This window comes from Cygnus atratus, chromosome 2 (genome assembly GCF_013377495.2).
Source record: "Cygnus atratus isolate AKBS03 ecotype Queensland, Australia chromosome 2, CAtr_DNAZoo_HiC_assembly, whole genome shotgun sequence".
In the NCBI taxonomy this organism is placed as follows: Eukaryota; Metazoa; Chordata; class Aves; order Anseriformes; family Anatidae; genus Cygnus; species Cygnus atratus.
The window spans coordinates 55,213,316-55,232,708 of NC_066363.1; the positions used below are offsets into that span (position 1 = coordinate 55,213,316).

At 39.8% G+C, this 19,393-nt stretch overlaps 1 protein-coding gene across 1 annotated transcript in view; it reads right to left on the minus strand.

Annotated features, from left to right (window-relative positions):
• Positions 1–19,393, minus strand: part of ADCY1 (adenylate cyclase 1) — a 165,080-nt gene that overhangs the window by 65,702 nt on the left and 79,985 nt on the right. The window contains exon 5 of the mRNA XM_035549896.1: positions 9,985–10,112. Coding sequence (XP_035405789.1) covers positions 9,985–10,112 — 128 coding nt within the window. The remainder of the gene's footprint in view (positions 1–9,984; positions 10,113–19,393) is intronic.

Here is a 19,393-nt window from a genome sequence, read left to right on the forward strand (position 1 = left end):
CAGTCAGATCCTGGCCTGGGTCTGGGCAGCCCACAACCTTCTCTGCAGTTCCTACTCCACCCTGCAGCCCACCCATCAGGATGGACAGACAGAAATGGTGTGGAGCAGACCTGCAGCAAAAGCCTGTGGGACTGCCAAACACCATCTCAGGAGAAGGAAACAGGGATTTCTATGCCCTCAGGGGTAAACCCAAATGAGGGAGCATCACTATTGCAGAAGCTCTTCCTTACCCTACCTGTTATCATGACCTAGCACCAGCTTGGAGCTCACAGCCTCACTTTTCTGTTATCTACAGGTTTCTCTGAAGAAAAGAGAAATACAAAGATGGCAACAGTGACCTTCCCCCTGTCAGGCCCTCAAGGGACACCTTGTGCCTGCGTAGCCGTGGACAGGAGGCAGTACAGGTCCCCAGTGTGCAGTTTGGAGGGGAGGCTGCAGCACTCAAGGGTGGTGACAGCACAGAGAAATGAGAAAAAAAAGTTAGCACTGGGGATGGCCATGAGCAGGATCATCCCAGATGCAGCACAGAGCTAGCAGCTGTCCTTGTGCCCGTGGGATACCAGGTAGGGGAGTGGATTCTTGGGAGGATTGCAGGGTTCTTCTCCCCAGGGTCCCTACTCCATGCTCCTGGGCACTGACTAAGGGCTTGGATGAGAGAGGAGGAAAAAGAAAAGTAAGCAGAGCCCAGGATGGACTGCCACACCAAGTGATGGATGCTGCTTATTCCCAGTCCCCAATACCTCTCTTGGGGCACCTAATTTGGCCTGGGAGGACATGGCACAGTTGCAGAGGGAGCCATTGGTTGCTGTGGAGGCTTCTCCTGTCTCCCCCATGGCCACCCACCAGGAATCTGTCAATTCTGCTAGGCCACAGCCACACTCCAGGACCTATCTGTGCTGCTGAGCATGTTCCACACCCCTCCCCTGACTCAGAAACAGTATTGGCTAGAGCTACATACTTTCCCAGTATGTTGCTCATCTGGAGTAAGACAACAGAGACCTGGAGCAAGACAGCCTGGGCTGTGAAGGACTGACTGCTTCAGGAAACAAGAAGTTCACTTTGACAGAGGTACAAGCTAACAAAAATTTGAACAATGATGGTGAAGTCAGCTCATGATAGACAACTTTTTCCTCGTCTGAAAATTTATGCACCTGTTGCTGATTCTCCCAGAATTCAAGGTGAATGCACTCCCACCTGTCCAGACTTTCCCGAGCCCAGGACTTCTGGAGAACCAACAATGTTTACACCAGGTAACATAGCGCCTCTCTTCTTCCTCAGACAAAGGAAGACTCCAGGATGACTCCAGCCATTTCATTTGGGCTTTCTTAAAGGGACTGTTATTGTCCCCTTCCTTCCACAGTTCAGCCAATGACCAAGCCCAGAGGCAGGAGACTGTTCAAGCATCAGCCTCCACAATGCCCAAACAAGCAGCCACAGAACGTGCAGGTGGAAAACAAGCCCAACTTCCATCTGTTAGGCTTTACATGGATGACTGATGGAGTCATCCATATAAGGTGGAGTCATCCATTTCTGATACACTCACCTATGTGACACAGAGAAAAGTTGATTTATCTCCTGCTAGACCCCACTGAGGTGCCTGGATTTCAAGAAGCAAGGGTTCATGGATTCTTTCCTTCAGACCTCTTCAAACTCCACATGTAGTAGGAACATTCAATATAGAGGACAAGACAAGTCCTGCTACAAAAAAAAAAAAAAAAAAGCTCCTCCCCCATAATACATATAGGTTAAACTGAAGTATTCAGGACCAGCTGCTGTGATCTACAAATGTGCTGCCACTGTTCCATGCTACCTGCTAATGTAGACATAGCCACTGATCCAGCCAGTGTTGCAATTTTCTCTGAGTCAGTACTAAAATTGCCTCCCAGTAAGATGTCAAGGGAAGGAGTATTGTGAAAATGTACCATTTATGTGACAATATGAATGGTTACATGATCCCATTACACTTCTAAGAAGTTTATGAATGTTATCCCAAATATTCTGTTCCTGTCTCAAATCTAGTATTTATATCCTGCTCACACATTCCCTCCTCATTTCCAATTAGAAACATTATTGTTCACTTCTTGCCCTGTGGATTTATTAAGCACATTTAAACAACTCACACATTTTATATCCTAAGAGTTTATAGCTGTTAATTGAGCCAAAGGATTATTTAATACAATTTATATCAGTTCATGAAGAGCTCCATAAGGAAGGGCAAACTGTTATTTAAAATGTATAAAATTTCCCTGCCTCACACTATCTTAAATCAGAAATCTAGTCATTATATGGGGAAGAGGGAGAAGAGCATGGTTAGCTGAGCAAAACTTCTCCACACAGCGAATAGCTAGTAAACATCTATTGAGAAAGTAAAATACTGTAGCAAATAGACTGGAACATTCAATTGTAGCAGTTTAAATAAGGTGAAGAGCATACTTGGCCTAACTGACCTCAAAACTGAGGTGAGGACAGTATCTTCCACATTAGAGATGCTAATGAACATGGCCCTTTAAATGATATTCCTAAGAAAATCTGACAGTCCAGACTTAAAAGCAACACTGGTCATATGCAAAACTTAACCCCCACTTAAATATTGCTGTGATGGCTTAAGTGACTCTGAAGTAGAACCGCTAGCTTGTACTGAGGCACTGACACAAAACACATTGACAACACAGGTTCCTTTGGAGTAGTATGAGAATATAACACTATCTGCTTTGATTCCTTGTTTGTTTGTTTTAAGAAAAAGAGAAAAGGATCCTTCCATCGTGATTCTAGTCTGACTTTTAACTGTGCCCTTGAAAAAACTGCTTTGTAGAAGGCAGATGAAATTGTGACAATTTAAAGTTTGTTGTTGTTGTTTTATGATTTTCTGTGAAAAATTATAATTTTGTTTGAAACTCTCAATCTAAATGTAATTGAGGCAACATTCTCTGATGATACTTGCATGCAGCACCATGTTCTAGGACACCTAAATAAGAGCTACACAGAGCACTAAGAGAACAGAAAGTATCAATTTACATGAACTCAACATTCAACTCAGTGAAATCACAGATCTCTCAAACAACCACTAGAAATTTCTATTCCTTGATTTCCTGGAAAAACGAAATGGTGGTGGTATATATCTCTGGGATAGGCACTTTTGACAGATCCATCTTTACTGGATGGTATTATCATGCTTTTATATTTATCCTAGGTAACATAACAAAGCTGTCACAAGGCATAATGTCTTCAAAACATAAGTTTACAATTCCAGGCCTGGTTTCTACAGCAAAGTTAATAGACATTTAGAACAGTACCAGCTGGCATCCAGCTCTGACACTGGATAACAGGAGTTTAAAAACAAAAATGACTCCTTCTCATGGGACTGATAAGCTGCTACACCTAGTAGTCATACCATTAAAATATAAAATGTTTCATTCCAACTTTACCATCGTAAGTTCTACACTTCTCCTTTTCATTTGCTCATCATATTTTCAAACAAATTAGCCTGGGCAATCCATATTCTGGCTTTGGTCTTTAGGAAAGACTGAAGACATTTTCCCAATCTTCAGAAGAACCTGTTTTCCTGCTTTGGAGCTATTTGTGCACTTTGCTTATCCACGTGCTTCTGTCACCAAGAGAATTGGACCTGGAACCCAACAATATTTGAACAAGTGGAGATGCTGCTTCACTTGAAGTAAAAGAAAAATAATAATACTGCCATCAAGGGCAAGAGTTCATGGAATGAATCATTTTATCATTTTCCTGTTTTTCCTTATAAGCACAATTGGCACATTCATTTAACTGAGAAAAGAAATATGCACTGAGCTTGGATCCTTACTCACATTAATTCCTCACAAAAAAAAAAAAAAAAAGAGAATTCATTTTGCATATATACAAAGGAAAAGGATAACCTTGCCTCTTCTCCATCTTGCCCTCTCTCCCCTTGATTTGGTTACTGACTACACACTCTGAAGTCTTCCAAAATTATAAATCCTGTTAAAAATAAAATGCTGAAATTGTCATTTAATTATATTCTACTACAATTCCTGACTAGATGTTTCTAGATAATACACTGCTTAGGATCTGCCCATCTGCTTAGAATCACAGAATCACTGAAGCTGAAAGGAGTCTCTGGAAATCATGTGGATAAACCTCTCATCTCTAAGCAGGTTCAGACACAGCAGGTAGCCTAGAACTGTGCCCAGATATGTTTTTAATATCTCTAAAGATGCAGACTTCACTGCCTCCCTCTGCAAACTCTCCAGTATTTGAACACCTCCATGGCAAAAGGTTTTTTTCTTATGTTTAAATGGGAATTCTTGTATTTCAGTTTTTGCTCATTGCCTCTTGTCCTATCACTAGATACCACTGAGAAAAGTTTGGTTTCATCCTTTTTGCACCCTCCTATCAGGTATTTGTATGCACTGGTAAGATCTCCCTGAGTCTTTTCTTCTCCAGGCTGAACAGTCCCAGAACACCCTACCCTTTTTAATTCAATTCCTTTTTCAGATTTACATTGTTGTGACAGCAGCCAATAAATAATAACATACAAAGGGAAAATAATTAATTTATAATATTGGTCAAATTGAGAATTCAAAAAAGAAATATTAAGACAGTTATATCATTATTATTATTTGTATACATGAAAGATAGCATAACTAATGTAATAATGATTAATACTGGGCTTAAAAGAGATCAGAGCAATAGGTACTGCTTTCCAGGGATTAAAAAATAAAAAAATAGACTTTTGAAAATGTGTAAAAGGCTTGTATATTTAACTATGTGTCTTCTAAAACCCAATGCTTCCTTATAAACATAGTATGGAAGAACACATATAAATAACTTTTGGATCTCTTTTGTATTTCAGGATTGTTCTTTTGTGCGCTATGTTGTTAAGTACTCCCTTCTGGTGTGTTTGTAGGGAAGAAAAGTACCATACAGTGATTGTTTTAGGATTTTATGTTAACACAGATGATCATATATTATCATAGATTACAAAGTCTTTTGTCAGTTTTACAACTTTTACAAAGATAACAGGAAGTGTTTAAGTATTCATGTTTTGAACCAGAGGGAGAATATGGACTCATTTACCCAACCCTTAACATTGTGAGAGATTTTATAAATTAATATTACAATAAATCACATGGACTGGACTAGAAATGGGAATAAGCCTTCATGTGTTTTGCATACTTCTCTCCTATTTTTAATTCTTTAAAGTCTTCTGCAAAGAAATATCAATGAATACAGGTTCATATAAAAAAGTTCGGGTTGGTATGAAAGAACAGTATATGTGGTAATGCCCATGTTCCCCTAAGTCATTAGCAGGGTTTGAAGAACCAGCCATTACTTCCATTGAGACAAACCAACTCTCTTGAGAAAAGCATACAGTGAACTCAGTGAGAGGATCATAATACACTCTTCTACAAAATCAAGCGTTTGCACAAATAAGCATGAAGTGGTCAAAGATTTATTAGAAATAATAAAGAAGGTAGAATGTTCCAAATGCCAGGCATGGAAATTTGTGAGAAATTTTCTTTTAAGTCTCTTTCTGATTGACCAAATTCCTCAACTTGTTATTCCAATTACCTGAGGAGTAATGAATATTCAATAAACAATACTTATACTTATTGAATAAATTGGGTAGGGAGCTGCAAATTTCATCTCTGAGTTGAAGAGAAAGTATTTCTGTTGCCACAAACAGGTAAAAATGACTTCAAAATTCTGCTTTAAAAATCTGCTTAAAAATTAGAAATATTTGGAGAAGTCCCTGGGAAAGAGACTGATGGGAAGAATGAATCATGTGATTCTTTTGTCAAATTGGCTTTAGAATACGATTCTGTGACATCACATGAACATACATAAGGTAAAGACTGGAAGACAGACTGAAATAAAGAAACGTATCGTATGGATTTAATAGGTTTTTTGTTTAATACAGCATTGAAGTATAACTGAGGAGTAACTGGAATTGTAAAACACATAATTTTAATTCAAAAAGCTTATGTTTGTTATATAGATAAATATATTCTGTATTTAATAGTTAACTATTTTTAAATTGACTGGTCTATTCACCTTTGCAGAGAAGGTAGGTCTTCTTTTTGTGCAACACAAAAACTTGGGGGTTAAGTGAGAGGAAGCAGAACCTTGAATCAACTCCGTATTTCCAGCAGCCCAGCTAACACCAGAGAAAAGGAATAACTGACTACTGGAAACAGTGACCAAACACTCTCCATTTCAGAAAAGGTGAAGGCTCTGTCTGATGTGACACAATTTTACAGTGCCCGTCGCACATGATATACTGGAACAGCAATCTCATCCCAGATGCAATGACCATTATTTATTTAGATATAGAGTTAATACAGGTGTGCACTCCCTCCTATAGCCTCTCTATAAAACAAAAGTACATGTACGCACATAGACATAGAATAAGGTAATAGTGAAGAAATCTCAATCCCTTTTTCCCTTCCCTCCTGTGTAATGAAATAGATCTCCAGCTCTTGCTAAAAGCTCATTCACAATTCTCTCACATTCACATTTTTCTTCTTGGTAAAACAACAATCCATGCAGAGCTCTCAAACATCAAAAAATCTTTCTTATCAGCAAAGTAAATTTCACATTACATTTCTGAAAAGTAGACTAAATTGAAGGTTTAAACATGACATATGGAAATGAGAAATCTGAAAGCTACCATTTTGGGAATACAAACACACAACAGGCATACATCAAGACTGGTTTTAAGTTTGCATACTGGTGGGTGAAATGAGCAGTTTAAAAACAATAATTCAGATTTCTTTCTTTGTGGAAAATAACAACTGGAATATTTCATGATTTCCCATGATCTTTCCAACTTCTAATAAGTACATGTATGTATAAGTACAAGTACATACTTGTACTTGTGCACTTTTTTGTCACAGTGATTAAATGTAGTGGAAAGTTGTTGTCTAGAATTACCCTTCCTAAAAATCAGTATATCTGATTTTTATACCTGTGATCTGAATGCAACAGTACTAATTGCTAGTGGGGAAGACGTGGTGGGGGAAGGGGATGCACTTCTGAGTAAAGAAAGCATGCCTGAGAACACTATCACTCTAAGTAATGGCAGGGAAATACTTTCAAACTGTACCAATGCAATCAGGAAGGGCTCTAGAAATGCAATATGACCGATTGCCCAACTGAAATGCCTCTACACCAACGCACACAGCATGGGAAACAAGCAAGAAGAATTAGAAACCATGGTGCAATGAGACAAATATGACCTGATTGCTATCATGGAAATGTGGTGGGATGGATCACATAACTGGAATATCAGAATAGGGGGCCACGAACTCTTCAGAAGGGATAGTCAGGGAAGGAAGGGAGGTAGTATTGCCCTCTACATTAGAGAAGGAATTGATTGTGATGAGTTAGCTTTGAGAAACAGCCATGGACAGGTTGAGAGCTTATGGGTCAGAGTTAAAGACCGCAACAATAAATGACGCCTTGTGGTTGGGGTCTACTACAGGCCGCCTGAGCAAGGGGAGCCTGTGGGTGAGGCAGTCTTGCTTCAACTACAAGAACTGTCACACTCACACGCTCTCATCCTGATGGGGGACTTCAACCACCTGGATGTCTGTTGGGAAAACCACACAGCAGGCTGTAAGCAATCCATAAGATTCCTAGAGTGCATTGAGGATAACTTCCTGGTCCAGGTATTAGACAAACCAACCAGAGGAGAAGCATTACTTGATCTGGTGCTTACCAGCATGGAAGAGCCCATTAAAGAGGTCAAGATTGGAGGCAGTCTGGGTTGCAGTAACCATGTCCTGGTTGAGTTTGTGATCTCGAGGAATACGGGCCTGGCAAAGAGCAAAGTCAGGACCCGGAACTTCTGAAGAGCAAACTTCAAGCTATTTAAAGACCTAGTAGCTGAGATCCCCTGGAACACTATCCTCAGGGACAAAGGAGGTGAGCAGAGTTGGAGACACTTTAAGGATGTTTTCCTTACAGCGCAAGAACTCTCCATCCCCCTGCATAAAAAAGCAGGCAGGGAGGGCAGACAACCGGGATGGCTGAGCAAGGACCTGCTTGTCAAACCGAAGTGCAAGAAGGAAATGCACAGGCACTGGAAGTAGGGACACTTAGCCTGGGAAGTGTACAGGGTTGCAGTCCAGATGTGCAGGGGTGGGATAAAGAAAGCCAAAGCACAGATGGAACTGAGCTTGGAAAGGGATGCTAAAGAATAACAGGAAGGAATTCTATAGGTACGTTGCTCAGAAAAGAAAGGCCAAGGAGAGTGTCGCCCCTCTGATGGATGAGAAGGGTGAACTGTTAACAACAGACATGGAGAAGGCTGAGGTACTCAACAACTTTTTTGCCTCAGTCTTCACTGATAGTCAGGCTTCCCAAGTCTTTCATTTCCCTGAACCTGTAGACGGAGGCTGGGGGAACAAAATCCCACCCACTGTAAGCAAAGATCAGGTTCGAGACCACCTGATGAAAATAAACGTACAAGTCTATGGGGCCTGATGACATGCACCCCAGGGTCCTGAAGGAATTGGCTGATGTAGTTGCCAAGCCTCTCTCCATCACATCTGAAAAGGTCTGGCAGTCAGGTGAAGTCCCTGGTGACTGGGAAAAGGGAAACATCATTCCTCTTTTTAAAAAGGGTAGAAAGGAAGACACGGGGAACTACAGACTGGTGAGCTTCACCTCTGTGCCTGGAAAAATTATGGAAAAGATCCTCCTGGAAGCAATGTCGAGGCACATGCGAGACAAAGATGTGATCCCAGACAATCAGCATGGCTTCACCAAGGGCAAATCATGCCTTACCAACCTGGTGGCTTTCTACGATGGAGCAACTGCATCTTTTGACAAAGGAAGACTGATCAATGTCATCTACCTGGACTTCTGCAAGGCCTTTGACACAGTCCCATATGACATCCTGATCTCCAAATGGGAGAGAGGTGGATTTGGTGAGTGGACCATTCAGTGGATAAGGAATTGGCTTGAAAGTCGCACCCAGCGAGTGGTGATCAATGGATCTATGTCCACGTGGAGGCCGGTGACAAGTGGTGTACCTCAGGGGTCAGTCCTCAGACCAGTACTGTTTAATATCTTCATCAGTGACATAGACAGTGGGACCAAGTACACCCTCAGCAAGTCTGCAGATGACACCAAGCTGAGTGGTACAGTCAATACACCAGAAGGAAGGGACGCCATCCAAAGGGACCTGGACAAGCTTGAGAAGTGGGCCTATGTGAACCTAATGAGGTTCAACAAGTCCAAGTGCAGGGTGCTGCACCTGGGGTGGGGCAGTCCTGGATATGAGTATGGACTGGGAGAAGAACTCATTGACACCAGCCCTGCAGAGAAAGACTTGGGGTTTTTGATGGATGAAAAGCTTGACATGAGCCAACAGTGTGTGCTTGCAGCCCAGAAGGCCAACTGCATTCTGGGCTGCATCACCAGAGGCATGGCCAGCAGTTCAAGGGCTGGAGCACCTTTCCTATGAAGATAGGATGAGAGAGCTGGGGCTGTTCAGCCTACAGAAGAGAAGGCTCTGGGGTGACCTCATCACAGCCTTTCCGTACTTAAAGGGGTCTTATAAAAAGGATGGAGAAGGACTCTTTACTCAGGTAAATAACGATAGGAAAAGGGGGAAAGGTTTCAAACTATAAGAGGGGAGATTTAAATTAGAGGTTAGAAGGAAATTCTTCACTCAGAGGGTGGTGAGGCACTGGAACAGGTTGCCCAGAGAGGTTGTGGATGCCCCATCCCTGGAAGCGTTCGAGACCAGGTTAGATGAGGCCCTGGGCAACTTGATCTAGTGGGTGACATCCCTGGCTATGACAGGGTATTTGGAACTAGACAGTCCTTGAGGTCCCTTCCAACTCAGGCCATTCTATGATTCTATGATTCTGTGATTGTATGAATGGTAGCAGGCACTGTTCCTCTGAAAATACCTCTTATGAATGCCACACAGAAGCTGCTGCAGCACTCCTGTCCAGGTATACCACATGCAATACTTACGTGATGGTGTCAATCATGTCCAGTCCCATTTCAACACAGCAATGGGCATGATCCGTTTTGGGCTGGGTCAATCCTGATACACAATAATAACAGTCACCTAGGATTTTTATTCTTCTGCAGTGGTTTTCCTTTAATAAAAACAGAATTGGAAAAGCTTTACTGTTTATATAGACATTATAATATTTAAAGGAGAAAATATTCTCCAACAATATGCAGTCAATCAGGGAAACCTTTTGTGTTCACGTGAAATAAGTTACAGTTCATGAAATCTGGGTTCCCTGTACAGTACAGCTGACATATGCACATTTATTTATTTATTTATAAATATGTACATTTAAAATAGCAGTCAGCCCCATATTGCTTAACACACATAGGATAACATTGTTTAACATTATAGTTCTGAACAAAAATTATTCCCTTACCCTTATGTTAGGTCAATATGAATTCAAGATTTGCAAGGACACTTCATTCTGTATGAATCCAAATGAAAGGACTGAAGTCAAAGAGCTACTGAATGTTAGGAAAAAAATGTATTTTGAGCAGCTTTTGTTCAAATCCAGTTCCAGTTACTAGGAAAGACAATGCATTTATTTGTAAACGTGCGCACATCTGTGCATTACCAATACATAAATCACAACTTAAAGTATAGCACTCTCAGCATAAACATGATGTACCTGCACATCAGAAGATACAGTCACTTTTCATTGCCATTGAATTTAGCTACTGCTTGCATACAATGCAAGTTCTACAAGCATAGAAATCAGGCTAAGCCTCTTCCATTTTGAAAAAGCAATGATAGGATATGATAATTACTACATCACTCTGAGCAGAAAGTTCATTCCTGAACAGAGAATGCATAACAAAGTGCCTTTTAAAAAAGCCATGACTTTAACTAATAAAGTATGAAGAAACATGAAGAGATGATGGTATACCTTCCAGCTGGACTATGGCAACTTCTAACCGTTTAGGATATGGCACAAAAAAAGTAAATAATCTGACTAAAGAAATCCAATTTACACTTTTGTCTTTAGTGACAAAAGGCTGGGGGGGTGGTGGGTGCGGGGATTGGTGGTGATTTAAAACTGGAAAAAATGGCCTATTTATATTGGTTTAGCTTTTCAAACGGCACATATCCTCATTCAAACTTCTGCCTACAAGAATTGTAGCCTTCCTGATTTGACCACAGCCTCCATTTCACTACCCATATTCCAGCTCAGAAGTGATGGTTATACCTACAGTGATCCTGTCCTGTCTAACATGTCATACGTAGTATTCAGGGCTTATTATTACACACTCTTCCAGCTGCTGTCATTCCCAAACCTGTATATGTTTCTGAATATTGAGCAAGTATTATACACTAAGATTTACCTCAGTTCAGGCATAGAAGAAGGCACGTTAACACTTCGGGAAAATTGGTTTGCCTACTTCTTTTTATGTGCATATTAATTTAGCAGTAAATTCATATCTTCAGTCAAAGAAGCAAGTCATGTTTTTGGGTATGCCTAACTAGTAGAAAAAGCTTTTCTAAGAGAGGCTACTTAAAATGGCTTCTGCTGTACAACAGAATTTAAAATATACTGTTATTTATCATTGCTCATATATATTTTAATGAATGTGAGCATAATTATTCTGGAAGCATTGTCACTGGGGCCTTAAAGTATCCTTGTACCCTCTAGCCACAAAATGTCTCATGAATTTTACTTGAAGTTTTAATAGGGTATTTTGAGATCCCTGGCTAACTGGTATTATAAAAGTAAAAGAATTATTGATACAAAGTAATATGCAAACCTCAAAATCCATCCTGACACAAAACACACCTTCCAACTCAAGGTTTTTGGACAGAAACCACTAAGTTTTTTAATAGAAACCACTCATTTTAAGTAGAAACCACTAAATTATACTGCCAAAATAAGCCATTTTTTAAAAATTGTGGGCAAATCTTGAAGGAGTAGAGGGTACTCAATAGTTCAGGCTGAGACTGTCTTTCCAAAATAAATGCAGTTTTGGCCCACAGCTTACAGTTCTCCATAAAGCTCTTTTCATCTTCAAATTTGGTATGCGTGGTCTGTGGACAGGCAATGACTATTTGACCCAACCAAAAGATATTCAGAAAAGCCATTTCAGTAATCTGGGCTGTATAATATGTATGTGTTAATTGATCAGTGTTCTCTCTGCTTCAGTGTCTATGTCCAAAATGGCTCATTTCAAATTACTTGTTTTTCTTAGAGAGTTTACTGTGCTATAGACCAATACTTCACATTTTATAGTGGGATACACGAAATTACTCTATCAGACTGGCACAGCATAGTCTAGCAGACTGGTAGATTGTTTGAGAAAGGAAAAGACAGCACAGAGCTCGATCCATTTCCACTTTCCCATGTCAGTTCATTACTCATGCAAATGAAAAATAAAAGAAAATAAAACTACAGCATTTTCTAGAGACATATTAATTTTGATGGAAGACATATGGCTAAATCACCTGGTGTTTCTGAAAATACCACTGTTCCTTATCAGATGTTATCTCCACTTTTCTTATTTATAATCATCAATTAGTATACAGTAATCTCTAGCAAAATCACTTGTTTTCTTTTTCTCTCTACGTGAGACAAAATTCCAGTAAGGAGATAAAGTGCAGCTTTACAAGAGCAATCTTTATAAGCATTGATATGCAAATTATCAAAACAAACTCTTTTCCTCTCTTTGTTTTGTTTCCTCAGCACCTTCCAAAAAAAGCCCTTGACTCAACAATATTTTTCACATTTGCAACAGTGACAAATTCAAGTGTGATAGGTATAAATTCTAGTTACAGATGATACAAACAATGCCTGTTAGAAACAGCTGATAATTTGGTTTTATGAACATGACAAAAAGCACCAGAGATTACTAGCACAGCATTATCCAGGCAGCTTGCCCACCTGTTGTTCCTTACCAAGGTATTCCTGAGCAGATCTGCAGAATTCCCTCTGGAATAACCAACATTCACAGCATTTGTCAGAGTGAAGTAGAAGCCCAGCATGGAAATCAAAGGATCCTTCAAAGTTGCTAAGAGCTTTCTTTTAGACAAGTTCTGACATACAACAGTTTATTCTATCTGCCCATTACAAAGAAGAGGGTTTTGTTGTTGTTTTAGGTGTTTGTTGTTGTTTGTTTGTTTTGTTTTGTTTTAAATGTGTTTTGCAGAAAGATTGATGTCACCATTTGTATCAGGTAGACAAAAGGCATCAAATTTTCAGTTCATATTAATCAGCATGGTATCATGTGTTTCAGGGGAACTGCATTAATTTACACCAGCTGTCCCTCTAATCCTCAGGGACCGAAGCCTAATTCAATGACACAGGCCAAATGCATCACAGTTACCGCCCTTCCTTAGTGAATACAGTATGAAATGACTATTGGGGGAGGAGGGAAAAACAAAAAAACACACCTCTAAAACTCCCTAAAGATGTAAAGCAGCAATAAATTGCATTTAGTATTTATCTCTCTTCACAAACCTAGAACTTCATTCTGCTTCCTAAGAGATCAATGAAACATGCAGAAATTTGAGTAAGAACAAGACAGAAGTAACCACTGTTAGCACTGTAACTTATTTTCAGTGTATTTATACATACAGCATATTTAAAATGTATAGCACTCTAGACCGAAGTGCTGTTAATCTCAACAGAAATTTGGCTTAGGAAGCTTTGAATCACTCTAGAAATTAACATAAATTTATCTATATTACAGATGTGTATAAAGACACTAGAGAGACTTGCAGAAAGATTAGTATTTTCAAGTCTCTATTCAATTTTATTTTACTTTTTTATTAGGTTGGAACAGAAGTAGGAAAAAAAAAACACACAATATTTCAGTTAACATGCTGGACAAATGTACCATGCAGCACAAATATAGGTATTCGTACATATGTGCATGTATACATTCATAGACACACAGATTAAAAAATTACCTATACTATCCCAAGCATACACACAACATATGCAATAATGCAAATTAGAATATTGATCTTGTGAATTCTTAATATACTAATAAATGTGGTTCAACCTGAAAGTCCAATTGGGCAAGATGCAAGTTTTGAGTCCTCTCTTTCAAGGCATTTGAGCCTAGCCTGGCAGAAGATATCTGGGTGTTGATACCTGTTCCCTTCATTGATAGTCTACTCCTTCCTTTGCACAGAGGCATAGTAAATGACTTACTGTTCCAAGTGCCTTTGGAAGGGCATGTACAGTGTTATGCTGTTAAAGAAATGGCCACCCTCCTTCAGGAACTTAGAAGAAAAGGCAGTGAATTGGATAGGGTTAGTCAGAAGGCTTTAGGGTGCAACTGAACAATATCATACCGAGTTATTAATTTCAGTTAATGGTGAGAATGAGACATCCTTTGTAAAACATTAGTTTATGTTTCTGATATTTACACTTTCCTACCATATTTCATTCCCTTATAATATTAAACAAAACATAAAAGATCTTGTCCCCCCTCCCAGCTCAATAACTCTGTTCTGTGTATCAAAGGGCGTTAGAGAAAAACAAGGCCCAAAACATTCCATGGGAAGGACAACCCAGTGAAAATCTCTTACAGTGCAGCAGTATTCACAAAAGATGCAGGTAGGTAAATTCATAAAATGATGAAGAAACAGTTTTAGATTCAAATGTGAAACAGTCCTCAGAACCCTTCTTTGAATCCCCTTTGAAAGGGCACTCTTTCTCTGTCAAAAAAAAAAAAAAAATGCAAGCATCTAACTCCTTATAGCTAAAGATGTGAAAATCCTGCAGTTTACTCATGCTTTCATTAACAGTAAACAGTAATGTCACTTATCCTTTTTTACTTTTTGTTTTTCTTCAGTAAAACATAAGGATTTACCAACATGCTTTCTCTGTGTAGTATTCAAATCTATTTTAATAACTGTGTTGGATGTGAGCCACCCTATGGGAGAGAGAATTGAATCCGTTTTATCAGATAAAGTTTGTAGTCACATCCTAAGTGTGGTGAAGTGACATGAAAATTACCACCAGCTCCATTACACTTCAGTGTGCTAATAGTGGTAATGCATTTTTGAAAACTGTTCCACCAATTAGAAAATTTCACTGAATCCAAGGGGATGAAGCACCTTTCCTATGAAGATAGGCTGAGAGAGCTGGGGCTGTTCAGCCTACAGAAGAGAAGGCTCTGGGGTGACCTCATCACAGCTTTTCAATACTTAAATATAAAAAGGATGGAGAAGGACTCTTTGCTCAGGTAAATAACGATAGGAAAAGGGGGAAAGGTTTCAAACTATAAGAGGGGAGATTTAAATTAGAGGTTAGAAGGAAATTCTTCACTCAGAGGGTGGTGAGGCACTGGAACAGGTTGCCCAGAGAGGTTGTGGATGCCCCATCCCTGGAAGTGTTCGAGACCAGGTTAGATGAGGCCCTGGGCAACTTGATCTAGTGGGTGACATCCCTGGCTATGACAGGGTATTTGGAACTAGACAGTCCTTGAGGTCCCTTCCAACTCAGGCCATTCTATGATTCTACGAATCCTCTCAATTACTGCATGCATATTTTAATATTTGTTTCAACTACATTTGATCTGTGGGTTTAAAATCATATAATCATTCTGATAACCTTTTAATGGAATAATGCCTGCAAATATACAGTAACTTTGTCAACCTGTAGGTAAAAGTGACAAGTTCTCACACATCTATTTGTCTCAGCATAAAACAAACAAACAAAGAAAAAAAAATTGAGAATGAGCTAACTTAACTGCAACACTCCATCATGTTTGATTTGGCAGCATAATGGGGACATATTCAGAGCTATAATAGTGAGTATAGGCTTAACAAGAAGAGCTTCTACAGAGTGACAAAAACAGCAGGAAAAGAAAACAAATCTGGTTTCAGAATTGGAAGCACCATGGCAAGTGGTTGTTAGGTTCTGATTGAGGAAAACTGGGAGGAAACATCTCCAGATAAGCATATGTAAGCTTGTAATTTAATAATGTATTTGTGAAGTCATGACACTTTATCTGTCATCACAGGAGCCATATCAATATGTATGTAAAATATGTAGAATTATTCAGGATAACAATAAAAAGGAAGACATTTTGCTTCAAGTGCTTTCTCTCAGTTTTACGGGCAATTATATATGTTGACCTGCAATAACCTACATCTCTTGGCCCACCTCATACATGAATTTCCATTCTTACTGTAAAGCCCCTCCCTACTTTGAATGGAAACTAATTTAACAATACTTATATTGTTTCAGTCCTTGAGAGTGAGAACCCATTTAACAGTCATGTATATTAATTTGCATACTTGGAAATGAAAAAAGATATTAACAAGAATATTTTACACAATCATCGTGACAGATATGCATGTTTGTCTCCTGTTTCACTTTCATTAAGAATCCTGTAAGATGTTTTCTAATCAGCATCCAAGGAGAAACAAGTCTAAAACAAATGTACTACAAAAAGTTGAAAAACTAAGCTCTAAATTTCAGGAAACTGATATTTTTTCTGGTTTCTTCTACCCCAACAGAGAGGATTAAAAAAGCTGTCATTTTTGTGCACCAACCAAAACATGAAATTCGGTCATGCTCTAAACAAAAAGTCATGGAAAATATTCAAGACCTAATCACTGGAAATGTCAATTTCCCTTGGCCTGCAAGAATTACTGAAAAATGATTGCACGAAAAGAACTAGCAAGACAGTGTATTCACCTGGCTATAAAGAAAGTAGTTTCCAGAGAGAAATTTCAAGGAGATAAAAAGTCAGTTTTGAGATGAGCAAAGCTGACTGCTGTGAGGATAGTGCTGCTGGCCTCCAGCAAAGGAGACACAGCCCCTCTAGTCACAAAAGACTCCATATAGGAGTGTGTGTATGCAGGGTACATTAGACAAGTAAAGTGTGCACCTGGGTTATCAACCAAACTGCCCTTCTAATAATGAAATTAAATTGGCATTTTTGGATTGCAATTAGGCATAACATTTGGATGACACCTGTTGAACTCCAGAAATACCTTTCTCTATGCTGGCTGCAGGAGTTTCAGTACAAATGCCCACACACTGCAGGCATCTGGAACTGATCAGAAAAATCCATCATGGTCCAATGCAAAGAAGCAAATCTCAGATTTTCTGAATACAAGCTCAGGAAGAAATTGATAATTCATAACAAGCATACAAATCATGACAAGAGATATGACATAGAACTGACATAGGAAGCACAGTACTCTCTAGCCTAAAAAGTACTATGAAGGAGGTCAGAGGAGGTACCTCTTCTGTAGTACCTGCCCATTTGTATGTTCCTACTAAGTGTGTGATGTTAGCTTCCTCCCTGGAAAATTGTCCCACAGACACTTACTTCAGCTTAACACCATACACATCATTAATCCCAGATCCTATATAGTCAAAGGCATATTCATTAACACAACTTCAGTCTAGGGAAGCTTTCTTATGTCTCTCAAGGAGACCTCTCCAAATGGTAGTTAAGAGCAGGAATCAAGCTTCCAAGCACAATCTGCCTCAGTGGGCTTCTGTCTCTGCATTGACTCTTAAGGTAACTTTGGGAGACAAATCTCCTTAAACTTATCCTTTGCAAATATCCCCCCCTAGTGCACACTTACCAATTTCCACAAACAAGGTCACATCCTGTATGTTCATATCTATGCTTTCCAACACTAACGTTCCCATCTACACCAGCCCACAAAATTTTATATTTTTTTATTTGTTTAAAATATAACATAGTTATATAAACTAAAAACATTCTATAGATTCAGTAGAATCAACTTTTTAAAGTGATTGTTTTCTAGGACTAGCTGTCTCTAAAGCACAGGGAAGGACTGACAGTTCTTGACACAATTCCAAAAAAAAAAAAAAAAACACACACAATCTGATCAAAAAAGTAACTTACTGGCCCTTTGCTTAAGGCTCAGCAGCAACTTCCTTAAGTTCATCTTTGAAGGTGAACAGGTACAACAACACTGAAATTTGGAAAGTAAAGATCCTTAGAAGCAAAGAAGGTAATCAGGAAAATATAGTAAATTAAAATGGAAATGAATAGATTTAGCCTACAAATATTGGCAAAGTCTGATGGCATACATAACTGCAAAAGCAAAGAACAAGGAAAAGTTCAGTGTGTCCATCTGGCTAACAGATGAGATACCGTAAGTGGCAAGAACAAATAAAATCTTTCATTCAGAATATTGATATCCTGAAAGGGACAAATTTCATCTATCCTTATCTCTATGTAAAAGGAAATTCTTTGTAAAAGGAAGTCTGAGGTGCAGTAAGACAGAAGTTGAAAGGGAAATTACTGAAGAATCTCCATCCTTTACTGAACGCAGGGAGGAACATGACTACTGATGAGAAGGAAAAGGCTGAGGTTCTTAATGCCTATTTTTTTCAGACCACTTATCCTCAAGGTACTCAGCCTCCCAACCTGGAAGTCTGGGACGAGGAGCAGAAGAAACCCCTCACAATTCAGGTGGAAACAGTTAGAGACCTGCTACTCCACCTGAACTGTGTGATTGTTGAGCCACTTTCCATCATCTCTCAGTGGTCATGGTCAACCAGAGAGGTCACATGCGACTGGAGAATTGCTAATGTGATGCCCATCTGTAAGAAAGGTCATAAGGAGAATCTGGGGAACTACAGGCCTCTCAGCCTGGCCTCGGTGCCAGGAAAGGTGATGGAAAAGGACATCTTGAATGCACAGCATGTGCGGGACAACAAGGGGATCAGGCCCAGCCAGCAAGGGTTCATGAAAGGCAAGTCCTGTCTGACCAACCTCATCTCCTTCTATGACCAGGTAACCCACCTGGTGGTGACCAGATAACCCACCTGGTGGATGAGGGAAAGGGTGTTGATGTAGTCTGCTTAGACTTTAGCAAGGCCTTTGACATGGTCTCCCATAGTATTCTCCTGGAGAAGATGGCAGCCCATGGCTTGGACTGGTACACTCTTAGCTGGGTTAAAAACTGTCTTGATGACAGGGCCCAGAGCGTGATGGTGAATGGAGTGAAATCCAGCTGACGACCGGTCACCAGTAGTGTTCTCCACGGGTCGGTGTTGGGGCCCATCCTCTTTCATATCTTTATTGATGATTTGGATGAGGGCATTGAGCGCACCCTCAGTAAGTTGCAGACAACACCAAGTTGGGGGGAAGTGTCAATCTGCCGGAGGGTAGGGAGGCCCTGCAGAGGGACCTGGACAGGCTGCATCAATGGTCAGAGGCCAATGGGATGAGGTTCAACATGGCTAAGTGCTGGGTCCTGCACTTTGGCCACAACAACCCCATGCAATACTGCAGGCTTGGGGCAGAGTGGCTGGAAAGCTGCACAGAGGAAAAGGATCTGGATGTGTTGGTTAACACTTGCCTGAATGTGTGCCAGCAGTGTGCCCAGGTGGCCAAAAAGGCCAACGGAATCCTGGCTTATATCAAG